Raw genomic sequence first — 16,580 nt, 5'->3', positions numbered from 1 at the left:
TGGTGGTAAATAACGAATACCTTTGAAAAAGCAAATCTGTGCATTTTCAACTGTGCCATGTGGCATAGGGCATGTATGTGTGCCACATCTGCACACAAGCACAATTCAGGGATGCAACAGGACACCCTGGCACCCTTGAATGTTTCCCCCATTTTACCGAATCGGTATTTACAGATTCGGTAATTGCCATTCATTCCTATGGGCCTCCAGGCCCATAGGAATGAATGGCAATTACCGAATCGGTAAATACCGATTCGGTAAATACCGAATCTTACAGATTCGGTAATTTTTACCGAAAATGTATCTACATCCCATTTACCTATTCTTAAATACCGAATCGGTAAAATTCGGTATTTAAGAATAGGTAAATTGGGATTACCTACACTATATCTGGCCTTTAGTGAGGGCCCGGGCTGGGGCACAGGTTGCTGGAGGAAATAAGAATCGGAAGTACCCAATACTACACTAACCGCTCAAAAGCGGCGGAGAAGTGTTTACAAAGATATAATTTTTTGATACTTACAGTTTAGTTAATAGCTTACCTGCTCTCTCAGGTACTTAATTATTCATGATCGTCACTGGGCAGCTGAGCCAGGCTGCGGCCCAGTAGCAGGCTTGGTCCCATTTGCATGATATATTACCGCCACCAATGTGCCATCAGTCATGCTGCACCCAGTGAGCACTGCAAAACACACAGTTGATGGACAGAATGTAGAACAATGTCATACATTCACCCCAGTACAATGATCTGGGCCTAAATCCATCGTTTTTTTGCACTCCACACCACCCTGGGTTAGACACTGGCTATATGCAAATCAGCTCTGACCCTGTGCCTCATGGGACCAGTCCAGTCCGAACTACCAAGCCATGTCTTTCCCAGACCGGAATCAAGCATCCAAGGACCGGTTTCTGGCTATCAGCCTTCATCAGCCTGGATAGCTTGACTCCAGTGGTGTGGAGAGCCTGGGACTCACGTCTGAGCATACCCAGCCCACTCGGGGTGAAAATTGCAAAAAACACAGTTGATGGACAAAATGTAGAACAATGTCATACATTCACCCCAGTACAATGATCTGGGCCTAAATCCATCGTTTTTTTGCACTCCACACCACCCTGGGTTAGACACTGGCTATATGCAAATCAGCTCTGACCCTTTTGTACCGCTTTTGGCCGCCATAAGTGTGGCAGGGTATGCTCAGACGTGAGTCCCTTGCTCACTTTGCCACTGGATTCAAGTAAGCCGGGCTGAAGACGGCTGGAATGCCAGAAACCGGTCCTCGGAAGCTTGTTTCCGGTCCAGGGAAGACATGACTTGGCAGTTCGGGCTGGACTGTTCCCATGAGGCACAGGGTCAGACTGATTTGCATATAGCCATGTCTGAATTGGGGTGGCAGAGTGGGCTAAAGAACGGTGATGGATTAAACCCAGATCTTTTGACTGGGTGTGAGTGTTTGATTGATTCTGAGGCTCCGTCTATCACCACTTCCTTTTGTACCGCTTTTGGCCGACATAAGTGTGGCAGGGTATGCTCAGACGTGAGTCCCTTGCTCACTTTGCCACTGGATTCAAGTAAGCCGGGCTGAAGACGGCTGGAATGCCAGAAACCGGTCCTCGGAAGCTTGTTTCCAGTCCAGGGAAGACATGGCTTGGCAGTTCGGGCTGGACTGTTCCCATGAGGCACAGGGTCAGACTGATTTGCATATAGCCATGTCTGAATTGGGGTGGCAGAGTGGGCTAAAGAACGTTGATGGATTAAACCCAGATCTTTTGACTGGGTGTGAGTGTTTGATTGATTCAGATGCTCCGTCTATCACCACTCCCTTTTGTACCGCACCCAGTGAGCACAGCAGCTTGCTGCGCCCACTCTCACTGCGACTGCCCTCCCCTCCCCCAGCGCTGCCTCGGTGACCCTGCCTCGTGAGCCAGCCTCTCTGGCCCTGTCTTTGGCTGACTGGTGCATGTGGGATCGCCGTACCTTGCCTAACGACTCCCGCCGCAGCAAACACCGGCCAGGGCACGATGGTGTGGCTGCAACTCCAATGGCTGCCCCGGTCTGTGTGGGGGTCTTAGCTCAGCCGCTGGTCGGGTCCGTTGCCTGTTTCATAAATAACCATTGCACAATGTTGTCATGCTGCGAGGCAGCGCTGCCATTGCATGCAGCCTGCCACAAGTTTAATTGAACTGCAGCCGCCCGCACTTGTTAATTTGCACTGCGGCGGGATCATCACCACCGATGTTGATGGCGGCCATGAAACTCTCAACTCAAGTGAGTGACTACTCAAGTCACTCGATGCTGGCCGCCTCCCGCAGGTCTAACGCAGGTTTTATTGGGAGACAGCTCAGCTGCGAACCACTACCAGGACTCGCCGACTATTGAATCCCCCGCCGTTTCTCTGACCTGCCAACCACCTTACCTCACTTCCTTTTGGCTCCTCCAGGACGTGACTAGGTACGAGGTCCCAATCTCGGGGCCCCCCACGGTGCCACACAGCTGCCAGTAGCAACCACTGCCGATGCCAGGCCCCGGCCGCCCCCGGGTCTGAAGAGAGTGCGAGTCAGTGGCGTCTGAAAGCCAAGCCGCGGCAGGAAATGAAATGCAGCGAGGCAGATTGTAACATTGTAGCGCTCTGACTCCAGAGCTGAGCAGTCAGTTCTTTAACTATTAACTTACTGGGCAACGCACGTCTGTGGGACGCAGCAGAGCCGGGGCACAGGATATGCTACAGGGTGCCTGGGTGGATTGTTGCTGAGGGTGCCTGGGTGGATTATTTCAAACCCCAATATGCTGAGACTGCAGAGTTTAAGAATTTGGAAGCAATTCCAGCTGTAATCCCTATTGGGAATTTATTCACCCTTAAAGAAACCGAAGTCGCAATATGCACTGCTCCCGGGGGAAGGGCCCCGGGTTTAGATGGTGTACCCTCTGATGTTTTTGCAAACGACAAGGTGAGGTGGGCCAGATATGTATTCCTTCTGAGAAATGCTATTGCGAAGGGAACAGCTGTCCCCGAACTATGGAGGGGAGCGACCATCATACCTATATATAAAAAGGGGGATCGGTCTCTCCCGGTTAATTACAGGCCGATAAGCTTGATCGCCACTGTCCAAAAAGTGGTAGGGAGGATGGTGGTAAATAAACTAATGAACTGGATTGAAGAGAACAATGCCCTGTCCCCTTATCAGGCTGGTTTTCGGCGGGCTACGAGTACAGTCGACCAGGTGTTTCGCTTTGCTCTGCTGCAGTGGGGGACGGTGGCACTTGGCGAAGGCAGCCTGTATGTTGCTTTTGTTGACCTGCGGGCTGCCTTCGACCTGGTCCCAAGGAGAAAGCTCTGGGTAGTTTTGCGCGAAATAGGTCTTCCGGCAGAGCTACTCACCCTGATAATGAGGCTGCATGAATCCAACTTCGCCAAGGTCCAATGGGGTATGAATGGCGAATCCTCTGCTGACTTCCCGGTTGAGCGTGGAGTGCGACAGGGGTGCGCAATGGCTCCCCTGCTCTTTTCCCTATTCATAAATGGGATAGTGGCCCGGATGCTGGACGCCAGTGTAGATGCGCCATCGTTGGCGGGCCTCAGGGTTCCGATCCTGATGTTCGCCGACGATACGTTAATCCTGTCCAAAACTCCGGCTGGCCTACAGCGAGCTCTAAATATTTTCGATCTTTTCTGCAGGGAGCATGGCCTGGAAGTCAACGTGGGTAAGACTAAGTTGATGGCCTTTTCATCCAAACGTAGACCCCGACAAAAAATATTCCTGAATGACTGTCAGCTTGAGGAGGTTACTGTATTTACCTATCTTGGGATACAGATAGCAAATGACTCGAGATGGTCCCAGCATATAGAAAGGGCGGTTTTGAGGCACCAACAGATCTCGGGGGCACTTCGGGTGGAACACAAAAAGTCGAAGTCCAAGCCAATAAAACCTGTCTTGGCTGTATATGACGCCAAGGCACTTGGGTCTGCCCTCTATGGGGCAGAGCTGTGGGGATTTAGGAAGCTCCTCCCTTTGCAGATATCAGAGAATAGGTTTTTTAGGGGAATCACAGGACTCCCGCAGAGTACACCATTAATCCCACTTGGTCTTGATCTAGGGAGAAGATCAGTTAGTGACCAAGCGAGGTTGCGCCCGATCCTATACTGGAGACGCCTTTGGACTACCCCGGAGATCCGGCATTATGCAGAGGGGTTTCTGGCCATAATTAAAGCTGATATTTTTCATAAGATAGTCTGGCTAAAAAATCTCAAGACTTCCCTAGGCGATCTTGGTCTCTCAAATCTATGGGACAATCCATCTGAGGAACCCTTCCCAAGCAAAAATACGATCAAGGGCCTATACTGGGATCGGGTAGCCGGAAGACTCTGGAATAAAACGAAATCTGACTCCATGACGGGGCGTTTTTTTTAATTTAAACTGTATCCTGCCTTGGAACCATATTGGGACAGCATTACGAACCCAGGCGACAGGAAGCTTCTCTTCCAGTTAAGATCAGGTGGCCTCCCTCTGAGATCATTGACTGGTCGATGGAGGAGTTCCACCACCTCTTGCTGCCCAGTCTGTGGTGCAGCAGACGAAAGTATAGGCCACTTTCTGTTTGTGTGCAAAGCTTATGCCGCCCCGAGGAAAGTCTGGCTAGCCCCTGTCTGTAGAAACCTAGGGACATCTAGGGGTGTTGAGGCACTACGAATACTCTGTACCTCCACCGATATGCCTGCTGTCTTGGCAACAGCAAAGTACCTGGGGTGGGCATGGTCCATCAGACGGAGGGCAATCCTTACAAAAGCAAATTGATTGGGTACTGTTTGTGGTTTCTGTGTAAATTATGCATCAAAGTTTTTTATTGTATATGTTTGCACAATTGTTTTAAAAAAAATTGTATAACTAGGATATAATCTTTTAAATGATGTATTTTAAATGTATGTTTGTGCTTTTATGAGTATAACTCTTGAATAAAGCTTTGATGTGTATGTGTGTGTGCTACAGGCACCCAGTTACAGAGTGGCATGAGTAAAAATACGTGACAATGCATTTCAGTGTGATGATGCGAATCACCACACTGAAATGCGTTAGTTTCACACACGATGATACTTGGCAGGCATGCACCCACCAGGCCACGTTGAAAGGCGTTTGCCATGAGAAACAAACATTATAGACTTCTTTATATGCACCTGCTTTCAGCATTGATATGCTGTATCTACTCCTCTCATAGTCTTCGTTCAACTCCCCATATGCAAATGTGATTCACATGGCAGTGCAACTTGAAGACAAAAAATATTTCTGGGATGAAAAAATGATGCGCTTAAAGGGGGCAGGGTTGAATTGGGAGCGCTTAGGCAAAAGGAAACCCACGGACTGCGCAGGGTCCCCATAGCAGCGGATTGGGACAATTTGCTGCACGAGCAGCAGGAATTCAAGGAGGATCTCCCCGACTAGGGCGAGATAGCACCCAGTTACCGACAGGTACAACGCTTCTAAGGGCTGATGCCTCTCCCTTCCCCCATACCCTGAGATTCAGAGCTGAAAAGGTAAAAGTGTGCTGAGGGGGTGACATTATGTTGCATGTTGATATAATTATCTCTCTGAAAGGGGGCAGTACATAGGGGTGGACACACGAGAGGGTGGTAACCGCCTCACCTTTGCCTCGAAAACGTAACTGTCATGACCTTCGGTTAACTATGTTTTTTTGTATAATTATATATATATATATATATATATATATATATATATATATATATATATATATATATATATATATATATATATAGTAAATTGCTGCTTTTGAAATTTATATCGAAAGGCGTGTGCAGAACCCATGATGGGGGTCACCAAACACGGCTATGTAACTTAGATCTGTATGTTTTTCTTATGCCGAGTCGATGCAAAGATAAAACTCATAAAAAATTGGTTAAAGAAAAAACTTGTAAACAAAAGATGTCCTGGCTTAATGGAAGGCACTACCTTTGGCTTTTACAAAGAAATTATTTCAATGAATTGTATTTTTTCACATTCAATGTTTTCCATCAAACCGTTATTTGCAGTGGGAAAGCATTTATCTGTAGAACGAGTTCTTAAATGAATGTAAGACAAAAAGCAAGAATATGACTGAAAGAGTAAAAAAAATAAATGGAAAAGCAAGTGGGACTAGTAGTCAGTGTGTGGAAGTCAGTATAACAACAATAGAAATGAGCAGCAAAAAGAGAGAGAGTTCTTGAGATTAAGAGAGCAACAATGACTTAAGTATGAAAGATTGCAAGTAAGTATGATCGGTTGAATGATGAAGCTAGAAATCAAGTGTGGGGAGGTACGTTAAAGAAGTCAGAGCAGACGGGAAAGTGAGACGGGGAAATAGAGACATCCTCCATACAGATGCTAGGAGACATTGGGAGAAAAAAAGAAAGCGAGTATGTACAGCACCGTAAGTGATAGAGGTATTCTATTGGTAGTAACTGATGGTTCAGGAGCAGCTGATCGACACCGATTGTACAGGACACATTACAAGTTTCATAGTAAACAAATGACAGGCATTCTTTGGTACCATTCTGGGCAGACATTCTCTTACAAAGTAAGGAGTAAACCAACAAAACGACTGGTGGCATGCTCTGGAGGCAAAGTACCCGACAGGAGGCACTATGGAATTTAGACATACAAGTTATGTTGCATGGTGAGTCTGATGAACATATGTTATACCCACATGGATACACATCATGGCTGTTGTATTCTCTTCCACAGAAAGTATATTGGGTGATGCTTCTACTGACATGAGCTCTGACTGTCAACAACTGTTTCTACTGGTACATAATCAGTTTCTACAGATGGCCTTGATTTCTACCGTGGTGCTTCTGACAAATATGTGGCTCTTTACAAATAAAACTGTTCTCATGCAGATGAGTGATTCTTCTGGGCAAATCTTTAAAAAGTTTGAGATTAGTTCACAAGCTCCCACTCAGAACAGCCTCAAAAGTGTAGGGTGACTTTCTCCCTCCAGATCATTACGGTTACAGTTTCCATAACTGGAATGTTTTTGTAATATCCTGAATTATTCTCGGCTAATTAAACTAATACTTCTAGGTGGACATTTCAGGACTGGAGTCATTGTACACTGTGACCAGCAGACAGATGGTCACACTGCTCAAATGCTTGGCTTTTTGGCCAAGATAGCTGGAAAACAAGGTTTTAAAGAGTACAGTTTAGTACCATTTAAAAACATTTAAGTACTTTTTCTTGCAATATTCAATTACAAGTGATAGTTCACTCGCTCACATAATGCCTTACCTCAACATGCACCTGTACATACATCGAGAACAGGGTGCATGCAAACCATCCATTTCAACACAAAGGAAAACAATTAGAGGAGCCCATTGCTGCAAAGGGTTACAGGGGCTGAAATACCAGCCAGGTAGCAACTAAGACGTTAGATCAGTAGTATAAGATTGAATGGACTAATATGACACTGGTGCGGTGACCAAGGTCCGAGGTTGATGAAAGCTGGGAGAGAGAGGGATGCAGTTCAATTCCCCTTTGTGAAGTGGTGGCACATAGCACTGAAAGTGAAATAAGCGTACTCTCATGTAGCCTGATGACCCACCAGGAAGGGGTAGAACCCATGGAGTGTTCGGTTGTAAGGCATGAGAAAGCAGAGCAGCCAAGCTTTGGTAAAAACAACATCAAGAGGTATCCTCATCAATCAAGGAGACCACAGAAATTAATGTTTCCATTTGCCAGGGCCTCACAAGAGGTATCACTAGGGAAAGCTGTGTTTTTAAAAAGGCTGACCTCGCCCCAATGCAGTGTTTTGCTCTAGTACCTTAAGAACAGCATATTATGTATTCTGTGGTTGGGGGATTGGGTATGTTACCACGTCGCCGTATTTTTGAGGCCATAAGATACATAAGATGGGAAGTAGGCTGTTGCCTGCCTGCATACGTTATGCTCCTGCCCCTGTTTTCACGAGAGGACCCATAGAGATGAAAATGTTGTCCAGTTTGATGGAGAAGTTAATTATAAAGAAAATATGGTGGCCATATGATGTAAACTGTAGACTTGATAGTTGGGATCTCTACAGATCTTGACACTTTCCTTAAATACTCATATTTGAAACAAAAGTAAAAAAGATACCGTGCTACAGGATGTTCCAAAACACTCAGATAAACCATATAATGCAACTCATACATTTTTAATGCTTGACCTCTTACCTGATCAGATTTCAGAACCATTTCCTCCTGGCATAGTCTAGTCATATCCTGGACAGAGATGGTTACACTGATCTCTGCCACACTTGTTTCTGAATTGGAGTAGGGAAGTCCGTGGCCATAGATATCATCTTCATCACTTGAGGATGCATGGCCGGCTTCCTCGTGTTTGTTTTGAACAGCATTGGCTGCTCCTTCAGCAGAAGGTCCAAGGCATCTTTGTTTAGCAGGCTCTCCAATGTGAGATCTCTGAACGGAACTACTTTCAGGATTACACGCTTCCTTAGCAGAGCCAGGTTGGGGATGAGCAGGTAGATTTCTAGGGGCAGTGTCTGTTAGGTCAGAATGTCGCTCTTCTGTACTTGTTCCATCACTTTTCCTATTAGATGATGATCGCTTATCTTCTCCTATTACACAGAACACATCTAGAGATTCTTTGTTTATTAAGTTGTTTTCCAAAACTAGACTACTTGTTTCAGAACTGCTCTTGCTGCTTGACGTTTGACCTAATGCATGCTGTCCAGTGAAACTATCTCTTTCTTGGAAGGATAGTAGTATGCCATCTTTTTCAAAGATTATTTCTTGTCTCTGTTCAGTTTTTTCATAATCTCCAGAATTCACAAGAGTGCACAGAGAAGAGTCAGGAGTGGTTGTAGCATGTGAAGTAATCAATGTAAATTCTGCAGGTTTCAGGTCCGTACACTGTGGTAGGATCTTTGGGTCTTCGTCGTCCAACTGACTCCCGGATTCAGAAGAATGAAGCACACTGAACACATCAGAGCCGTTCTCGGGCTGCAAGAGGCTGTGAGACTCCCCACTGTACACACTGTCTCGGTCTGGGGAATCCGTACTCCATTGGTCTACACTACTACTCATCAGGCTTGTGGTACCAGAAAACAAATCACTGTTCAATACGTGTGAACTATCACAAGGGAGCCGACGCTCATAGCTTGGTGTAGTTTCCAGAGAGCTATATTCGTGCCTGTTACTTCCACTTTCTGCTTAGTAGAAAAGAAACATACAAAAGAAGCATTTAAGCATTTCTTGCAGATTAAGAAAATATTTATTTAATTCATAGTTTAATGTCGGTTACAAACTACAAAAACATGCCATAATCGCATAAAAACATACACAAAGTTAAATTTTTTCTATTTCCTTACCCTTTTTTCTCTTTCTTTTATATTTCACTTCACCTAAGGCCCAAAACTTACAACCAACCTTGATTACAACTTTATTATTCAAACCTAGAAGCTATGTGGCAGATCTATTTAGGTCAGGTGTAGTTAAAAAGTTGAGCAATGCTATTGATAAGCGAAGACTGTTAAAATGCAAACACTCACATGCAATATTACCAATTGCCTCAACTGAGCAGAAAGGGCAGAATTTGCAACAGTGAATGTCACATGTAATGCCCAACCAGGCACAAGTGTGCTCGAGGTGACCCAGTCGGATCAGAAAAATAGGATATGCAAACATTCACAAAAATCCTATGAACGAGGAGGCCCAGGATGAAGTGGGTAAATGGGTTCTCTTTAATTTGTATTTTTCGTGTTTAGTTGGATCATCAACCTCTAAACAAATAGAAGCTTGGTGGTCTCATATGAACCAGGGCAGGATATAAATGCAGTACACATTTAAATTACTATGATGAATATAGTTCTTCAGGAATAGTATCATTTATAGACTTGCATACCTTAATGCCACACTTGGGAATTTTGGTACTAATAGGTAATTTACAAAAACACCCTTTTATAAGCTCTACCAATACTTTAAAAAAAAGTTACTTCAGCTACTTTTACCGACTAGCAGTTGTCCAGATTACTCTATAGATCCACAAGTAACCCCATCTTAACTTGATTCTGAATACCCACATGCAACAGATATAAGCCTCTTCGTGAATTTAAAAAAGACGGCAATTGTCAACACCTATAAAGTTAATTAACTTACATATGGTTCTTTTATAGACTTGCTAACTTTATTGAATTCAGTAAATAGCACCATATATCTGGGAGGGGACATAAAATATAGTCTTTATTTCAAAAACATTTTTAGGACCTCCTGTACAGCCCTCATTCCCAGAGTTTACTCCCTGTTTAGCGACGTTAAGCGACTTTCATGTTGCTGATTTGCATATTTCACTCAATGGAGTGTTTGCTAGAGTTCACACTGTGACGGCCTTCCGTCTTGTGCTACGCACTGTAACACAACTAGGATCAACGTAGATGCAAGTACACCGCTTATATGTTTGAGGATTGAAAAGTTATTTAATCATCATGTTTCCTATTTGAGGTCCTCAGGTATGGGAACATAGGGGAAGCATGGATTAGGTGGACCCACCTCTAATATAAAAGCTTCTCGGCTAGGGTCTGAACTGGGAGGAAGAGCTCAGCGACTCAATGTGCTGTGGGTCTAAACATGGTTGCTGCTGTCCCTCATGCTCTTTCCCCTTGCATGCAACAGAACCCTTTACAGAGCACCTAATAGCAAGTAACAGACAATGGAAATCCTCTAACAGATGGGTACAAGTCATTTTGCTTTGGCTATCCTGAAGGCAAGCAAAAAGACTTTTTGATTCTTTAAGCGTTCATTTGACATGTGGGGCAAGCAGAGAAGTGGTAAGCGCCCCCGCCACCTACCCATTGTGTCCCCTCAGGTTGTCACAGACTAGGTGCGTGGGGTAGGAGCCAATGACAACATGGGCCAACACCCCACGCCATTCCGTTTTTACACCAATTCCTAGTGACTATTAGGCTTTGTGCTTCCTGGGGCAGAATGACAGGTGGTGAACCCACCAATCTTTCCCCTAAGTGGACAGAAAGGCAGTCTAGTTCCTGGGGATGGGGAAGCCGGCACCCCATTCTGTTTTTTACTTTTCTCCCTGCTGGTCTGGTGGGCTCTCTGACCCACTTCTATGATGCCCAGATAGGGTGTAAACACACCAATCTGCCCCCCAAAGGGGGCTTAAAGCCCATCTGACTACCATGAAAAAAGTGATAAAAGAAATGGGGTGGGGCAATAGACCGTCTTCCCATCTGTATCCACCGAGGTACACCAGAAAGTATATCTGTCCCACGCGGAGGCACAATGAGGGGTTTATCCCAGCTCTGCACAGCCATATGTCAAACAAACATTTAAAAAGCAAACATTTAAAAAATGGCTTAGCATTGTGGGGAAGTTGTCAGTATTAAAGAGGTCAAGCACTCCATGGAAGTGCATGTGTTTACTTGTTCTGTCCTCAGTGTTTTACTTCTACCTTCACTATGTCCACTTCCTCCCTCGCTTTCCGTGTTGCTTCCTCCTCCCACACTCAGCATGTCCAAGCAAGGGCCGCTGTGAAATACGTCACTAAACTCCAGTGTTCCTTTGAAGTGAGAACAACTAGCAGTCCTGCCAAGTATCATGCATCAGGCGTTAGACTAACGCATTTCAGTGTGGTGCTCCGCATCACTGCACTGAAATGCGTTGTTACCCATTTGTATAGAGTGTAAGCCTCATGAAGCACTGCCTAAAACTGTAATATTATGGTGTGGTAGCTGGCAGCGCACCGCCCATTCCTTGCGCGCACTGCTCCTGCCGGTTTGGTGCTTACAGCTGAGCGAAGGTTGCTGCTGGCATGCAGCTCACTGCTACATTGTATCCGATTATTTCACGTGGCGCCACTCGCAGACAGCCTGACTTCATTGTCAGGCCCAATGGATACTACCATCACAGCGGGGGCGGGACCGGTTAAGCTGATTTACCTTTAAACATCTTGCGCGTGGGGGGGAAGAGACGTCAAGTCCTGCTGCTGAAAGAAGGGAGTTTGTTATGAGAGAAAGCAGGTGGCGCTTTAATCATGGCGCTCGCAGCGTTGTCTCCGCCTACTCGCACAGGCTCAGGATGCCGTGTGAAAGTCAAAAATCTAATCTGACCGGCGCTGTGCCTAATTTAGTTACACCTGAACTGCTTATCACTGAGTATGATCGGCGATTGCAGTGGCCGCACAGGAACATAACGCAAAGAAATAAAGAGGTACCAGTGTCTTATAGTCATGTGGATTAATTGTAAACTGTGGCCCAAATTTAAACGTTGTCAGTTCTGGAAGCCGTAATTGCTGCCTTTGTGGGTGCTGCTCCATTGTGGGAGTCAGCGGGCAGAGTCTGAGGGCGTTTAGGATGCCAGAAAATTGGCTCTGCGCATAAATACATACTGTTGCTTCAACTTTGGGGTGAGGGTATCTGATGCAATAGCCAGTGTGAGGGTCTTGGGGATGCCAGAAATATGCAGAGGTGTTATGGCCTGTCCAACGACCGACCGTGTCTTCTTTGGCGGGTTATTTGTGGTGTCCTGCATGAGAGTGAGAAAGTTAGGAGGAACACTCACTGGACAGCAGTAAACTCACCGAGGACAGCCCCGGATTAAGGAAGTCGGCGCTGCGGTAGGTTCCGGCCTGAACCTGCCTCCCAGAGTCCACTGCAGGCCCATGGTTTCCATGCCGGCAATACTAAACCATCACACCTCTCAGTGTTTTTAGCACCTTGCCATGGCCAAAACAGCTGTAGGTCCAGAGTTTTAAGTGGGCGGGGTCTCACCAGTGCTGAGAACAGGCAGTTCTTTAAAGGGGGCCTCGAAACGGGTCTCTATCGGGCTCTGTTTTGTGCCCTGGCACAGGCGGTCCGTTTTTTTCAGGACTGCACTGACAGCAGGCACATTGATGTGCACATGTGCAAATAACGATTGCTAGGAACGTTAGTTGAATTATTCAAACGCCATACGGCAAATCATGGATACGGGCTATATAGCAAGCTTTTTTGATAACTCACAGAGAGGTCTTTTAGATTATGTTAGAAACGCAAACCCCAATAAAGTTTTTTAAAAGCACTAGTAAAGCGCAAACATTCCATAGTACGCATGCGTGAAAGGTCATCCAGGGTTAATAACACGTGACTCACACATCACGGAAACAGCCGGGGAGAACCGCCGTAATGGTGGAGCTGAGCGGACACGCTTAAACGTACGAGGTGAGCTGAAAAAGAAAACCGTGTTGTTTCCTTTATGGAACGCAAATATAACTGCAGGTCATAGCTTCAAGTAACACGGGGAGGTATAGCAGAGGAAAGAAAACGCTTATCTAAGCAGCGAAACTAGTTTGGCGTTTGTTAACGCACCAACCAGATGGGAGGTTTACTTATGTATGGGGAAGGGAGAGCAAGCATACAGCGGCGCAGTTAAACAGCAATAATAGCCATTTATCAACAAGTTCTAAAAACATAAGGCGGAACGAATTAGACACAAATCAGTTTTTCACCACCAGAGAAACCAACGCTAGTCTTTTTAAGTCACATAACCCTAAGCAGGTACTGATGTAGTCACATGAAGACAGTATTCACTGTTGAATCTAGCGGATAGATAATGTTATATAGTAGATAACTACAATAGAACAGAATCTGAGGGACACACCCATAAACAGAAAACGCAAAAAGTGCAGGCGTAAAATCTCACAGGGGTGAGCGGATAACATTGACTATAGATATCACTGTTAAGCATAAAAATTGTATATATGAAAAGGTCAATTTGAAATACCATGGGTGTTTATGATTGTTTATCAATTGCAGATTGATCCCTGATGAAGGTGCAGAGAGCACCGAAATGCATTGGAATATTGTGAGAAGTTGGCCTGATGTGCAGTGCTCACTATTCTAGTGGTCACTATATATCAGTCCAAACAACCCTTATTGATGATTGGTTGTAAGTCAACCTTATAGACCAGCTATCCTAGTAGCATGGATACGAGCAGTCTAAGGCTAAGACTCTAGAGGGCGTGTTAAGCCAGCTGTTTTACCATCACATTACCCCTTGAACACCCAGTGAAAGGACACCACACAAGTTGTTATGAAAATAAACAGTGTATTTATTTATAACAAGACTACCCTGGCTCTTTATGAGACAGGGAGCTAAGCACACAACAAAACTCTTACGAAAATACTTTAAGTTAGCACGTTATACACAAATGCCCGAGGGGCACGAAAAACCATATACTCTAAAAGTGGAATGCGAATTACTAGCAGGTAAGTAACAGTACTAATAGGCTTTGGAATCGCTAGGACTGGACTAGGGAATCGTTAGATTACTACTAGGAGGCCCAGGGGACTCGGGTGCAGAGTGTGCACTCTCACGCGGGATGCGGGACAAAGTCTATGGAAGCTAGAATTCACAAAGTTAGTGTTCACGGGCGAACCCGACCTGGTAGGGAGAAAACGACAGTGGATCCTGACCCTTGGATAGTGAGGCTATGCTGGGACACCGGAGTGCCGAAGTTACCTAGCCCAGGGGCTGCAGCTGCATAGGTCTGAAAAGACGTCGGGGATCTCGTTGCCGGACCAGGAGCCTGGAAGGAAGAAGTTGCTGGCAGGCGACCAGTGAAGAAAAGTTCGATGGATCCAAGCCTGGATCAAGGAAGAAGGAAAACCTGAAAGCAGAGGGGACCAAGTTCTTGAATCACTAGCCAGTGATTAAGTGGGCACCAGGATGGCACCGGGCGAAGTCACCGCAGTCAGGTGAGTGGGCACGGCTGGGCTCTGCAGTCTCTCGGACCAGGAGGCGTTGTCGGCGACCAGGATGGAGGTGCGAGCTGTCCCACGAAGGATGAAGTTGTCGGCGTCGAAGTTACCCAGGATTGGGCAACAAGCCTTGGCTAATTCAAGCCCACGCGGTGGACTCAAAATGGCGTCTTGAGGGGACCAGGAGGGTCCGGGGGGCTCCTCTTTTGGAAGGGAGCAAGGGCCAGTCTGGAGCAACCAGACCAGCAGCAGAAATGTCGTCGGGCGTCGTCAGGAAGGCCACAAGCCAGCGGGCTAGTAGCCAAACAACGCGGTGAGCAGCAGAAAGCAGAAGGGCCCCACGCAGATCGTGGAGATGCTGGGGGGCTGCTCTTCGGTGCTGGAGCTGCTCAGGGTGGGGGCTTCTCGGACCCCAAAGCACTCACCAGGAATTCACTCGGCGGGCGTGCTGGAAAGAAGTCGTGCAGTCTTGTAGATAGCCGGTCCCTTGAGGTCTCGTCGCACCCACGGTTCTCAGCTGGGCTGTAGAGGCGGGTAGAGGTCAGAGGTGCCAGGGAAGCCGGTTCTCGTCGAGCTGGGCAGTCGGATTCCGGAGGAAGGACTTGCAGCAGACCGCAGTGTTCTTAGATGGTGCCTGCGGATGCAGGGTGACTACTCCTTAGTCACAAGGGAGAATCTTGAAGAAGGAAATCTTGAAGTCCTTTCGCAGAAAGTCGTGTCTTGATTCCAAAGATGATCTGATTTGGAAGGGGGCCAGTCTCTACCTTTATCTTGGAAAAGGGGGCTGGCACGCGACTAAGTCCTGCCCTAGGGGTGGGACCAGGAGGGGGGTGGTTACACCCACTTCCTTGGCGGGCTTTTCCCCAGCACAGGGTCTGGAGTGTCCCTGGAACTGGTTCAAGCCAGCCTATGCACAGTGAGCACCGGGGTGCCACGTGCAGTCACCTTCCTCTGTAGCCCTGCCTACCTACAATACACAAAACCCTGTCTGGGACGGTGCTGGCACCGCCCCTGGCAGGAAACCCTTTGTCCTTGCCTCCTGCTCTGGGAGGACTCCCAGCAGCAGGAGGGCAGACTTGTGTCTCGGTGGCAGCATCCATTTTGTGGATGCTAAGGCTCTGTCTGACTTTAACCGGGGTTATAGGTTACATGCATGTCGTGTCCCTCTAGAAGGGTGGAATGCTAACCCCGTCGCCAGAATTGGCGAGGGGTTAGTATTCCAATTCGTATGACACCTTACTCGACATGTTTTGATAAAGCGATACCAGAGTTGGCATTTAACCGCGAGGATTATAATGCACTTAAGAGTATATGGTATGCGATATCATGGAAACGGCTAAGGGATAGATCCCGAAAGTCGCAGACAGGCTCAGCTCATGCCAGAGCACCATCTCACACGATTCCAAGCACTCTGCCTTCAGGATTGTTAAGGCCTGCCATAGGAGTGACTGATAGGAGATCTGTGTGTCCATTTTAGGGTTAGATATAGGTATACTATATCTACAGCAAAGGGTGAGTACACCACCTTGCCCCAGCTGTCGTGCAGCCAGTTGTGTCAGATTTGGATGGCCAGCCAGGGGTGGCATAATACATGCTGCAGCCCCTGGTAGGCCCTGGGTACACCTATGCCCTGGGTACCTAAGGTACACTGTACAGGGACTGATAAGGTGGCTCAGTATCCAATTTAGATATGTACCTAAGGTACATGGAATCCATTTTACAGAGAGAGCAGTGGGCCTGAGGTCCTGAATAGCAGGGCCTCAGGTCAACTAAGTCAGAAAACCAGCAAAACACCAGGCAAAAAGTTGGGGCAACCATAGTCAGGGATCTACCTTCCTACAAATATGTATCA

The 16,580-nt window shown here is 46.6% G+C and overlaps 1 protein-coding gene across 4 annotated transcripts in view; it reads right to left on the bottom strand.

The window, feature by feature from the left end:
- TECPR2 (tectonin beta-propeller repeat containing 2) overlaps positions 1–16,580 on the bottom strand; it is a 512,189-nt gene that overhangs the window by 340,385 nt on the left and 155,224 nt on the right. For 3 of the 4 annotated variants that reach the window (XM_078660212.1, XM_078660213.1, XM_078660214.1), the window contains one exon: positions 8,193–9,190. In XM_078660212.1, coding sequence (XP_078516338.1) covers positions 8,193–9,190 — 998 coding nt within the window. The remainder of the gene's footprint in view (positions 1–8,192; positions 9,191–16,580) is intronic. The other variant, XM_078660215.1, reaches the window with a different exon arrangement.

This window comes from Lissotriton helveticus, chromosome 9 (assembly GCF_964261635.1).
Source record: "Lissotriton helveticus chromosome 9, aLisHel1.1, whole genome shotgun sequence".
Lineage (NCBI taxonomy): Eukaryota > Metazoa > Chordata > Amphibia > Caudata > Salamandridae > Lissotriton > Lissotriton helveticus.
This window is presented reverse-complemented; position numbering and strand designations above follow the sequence as displayed.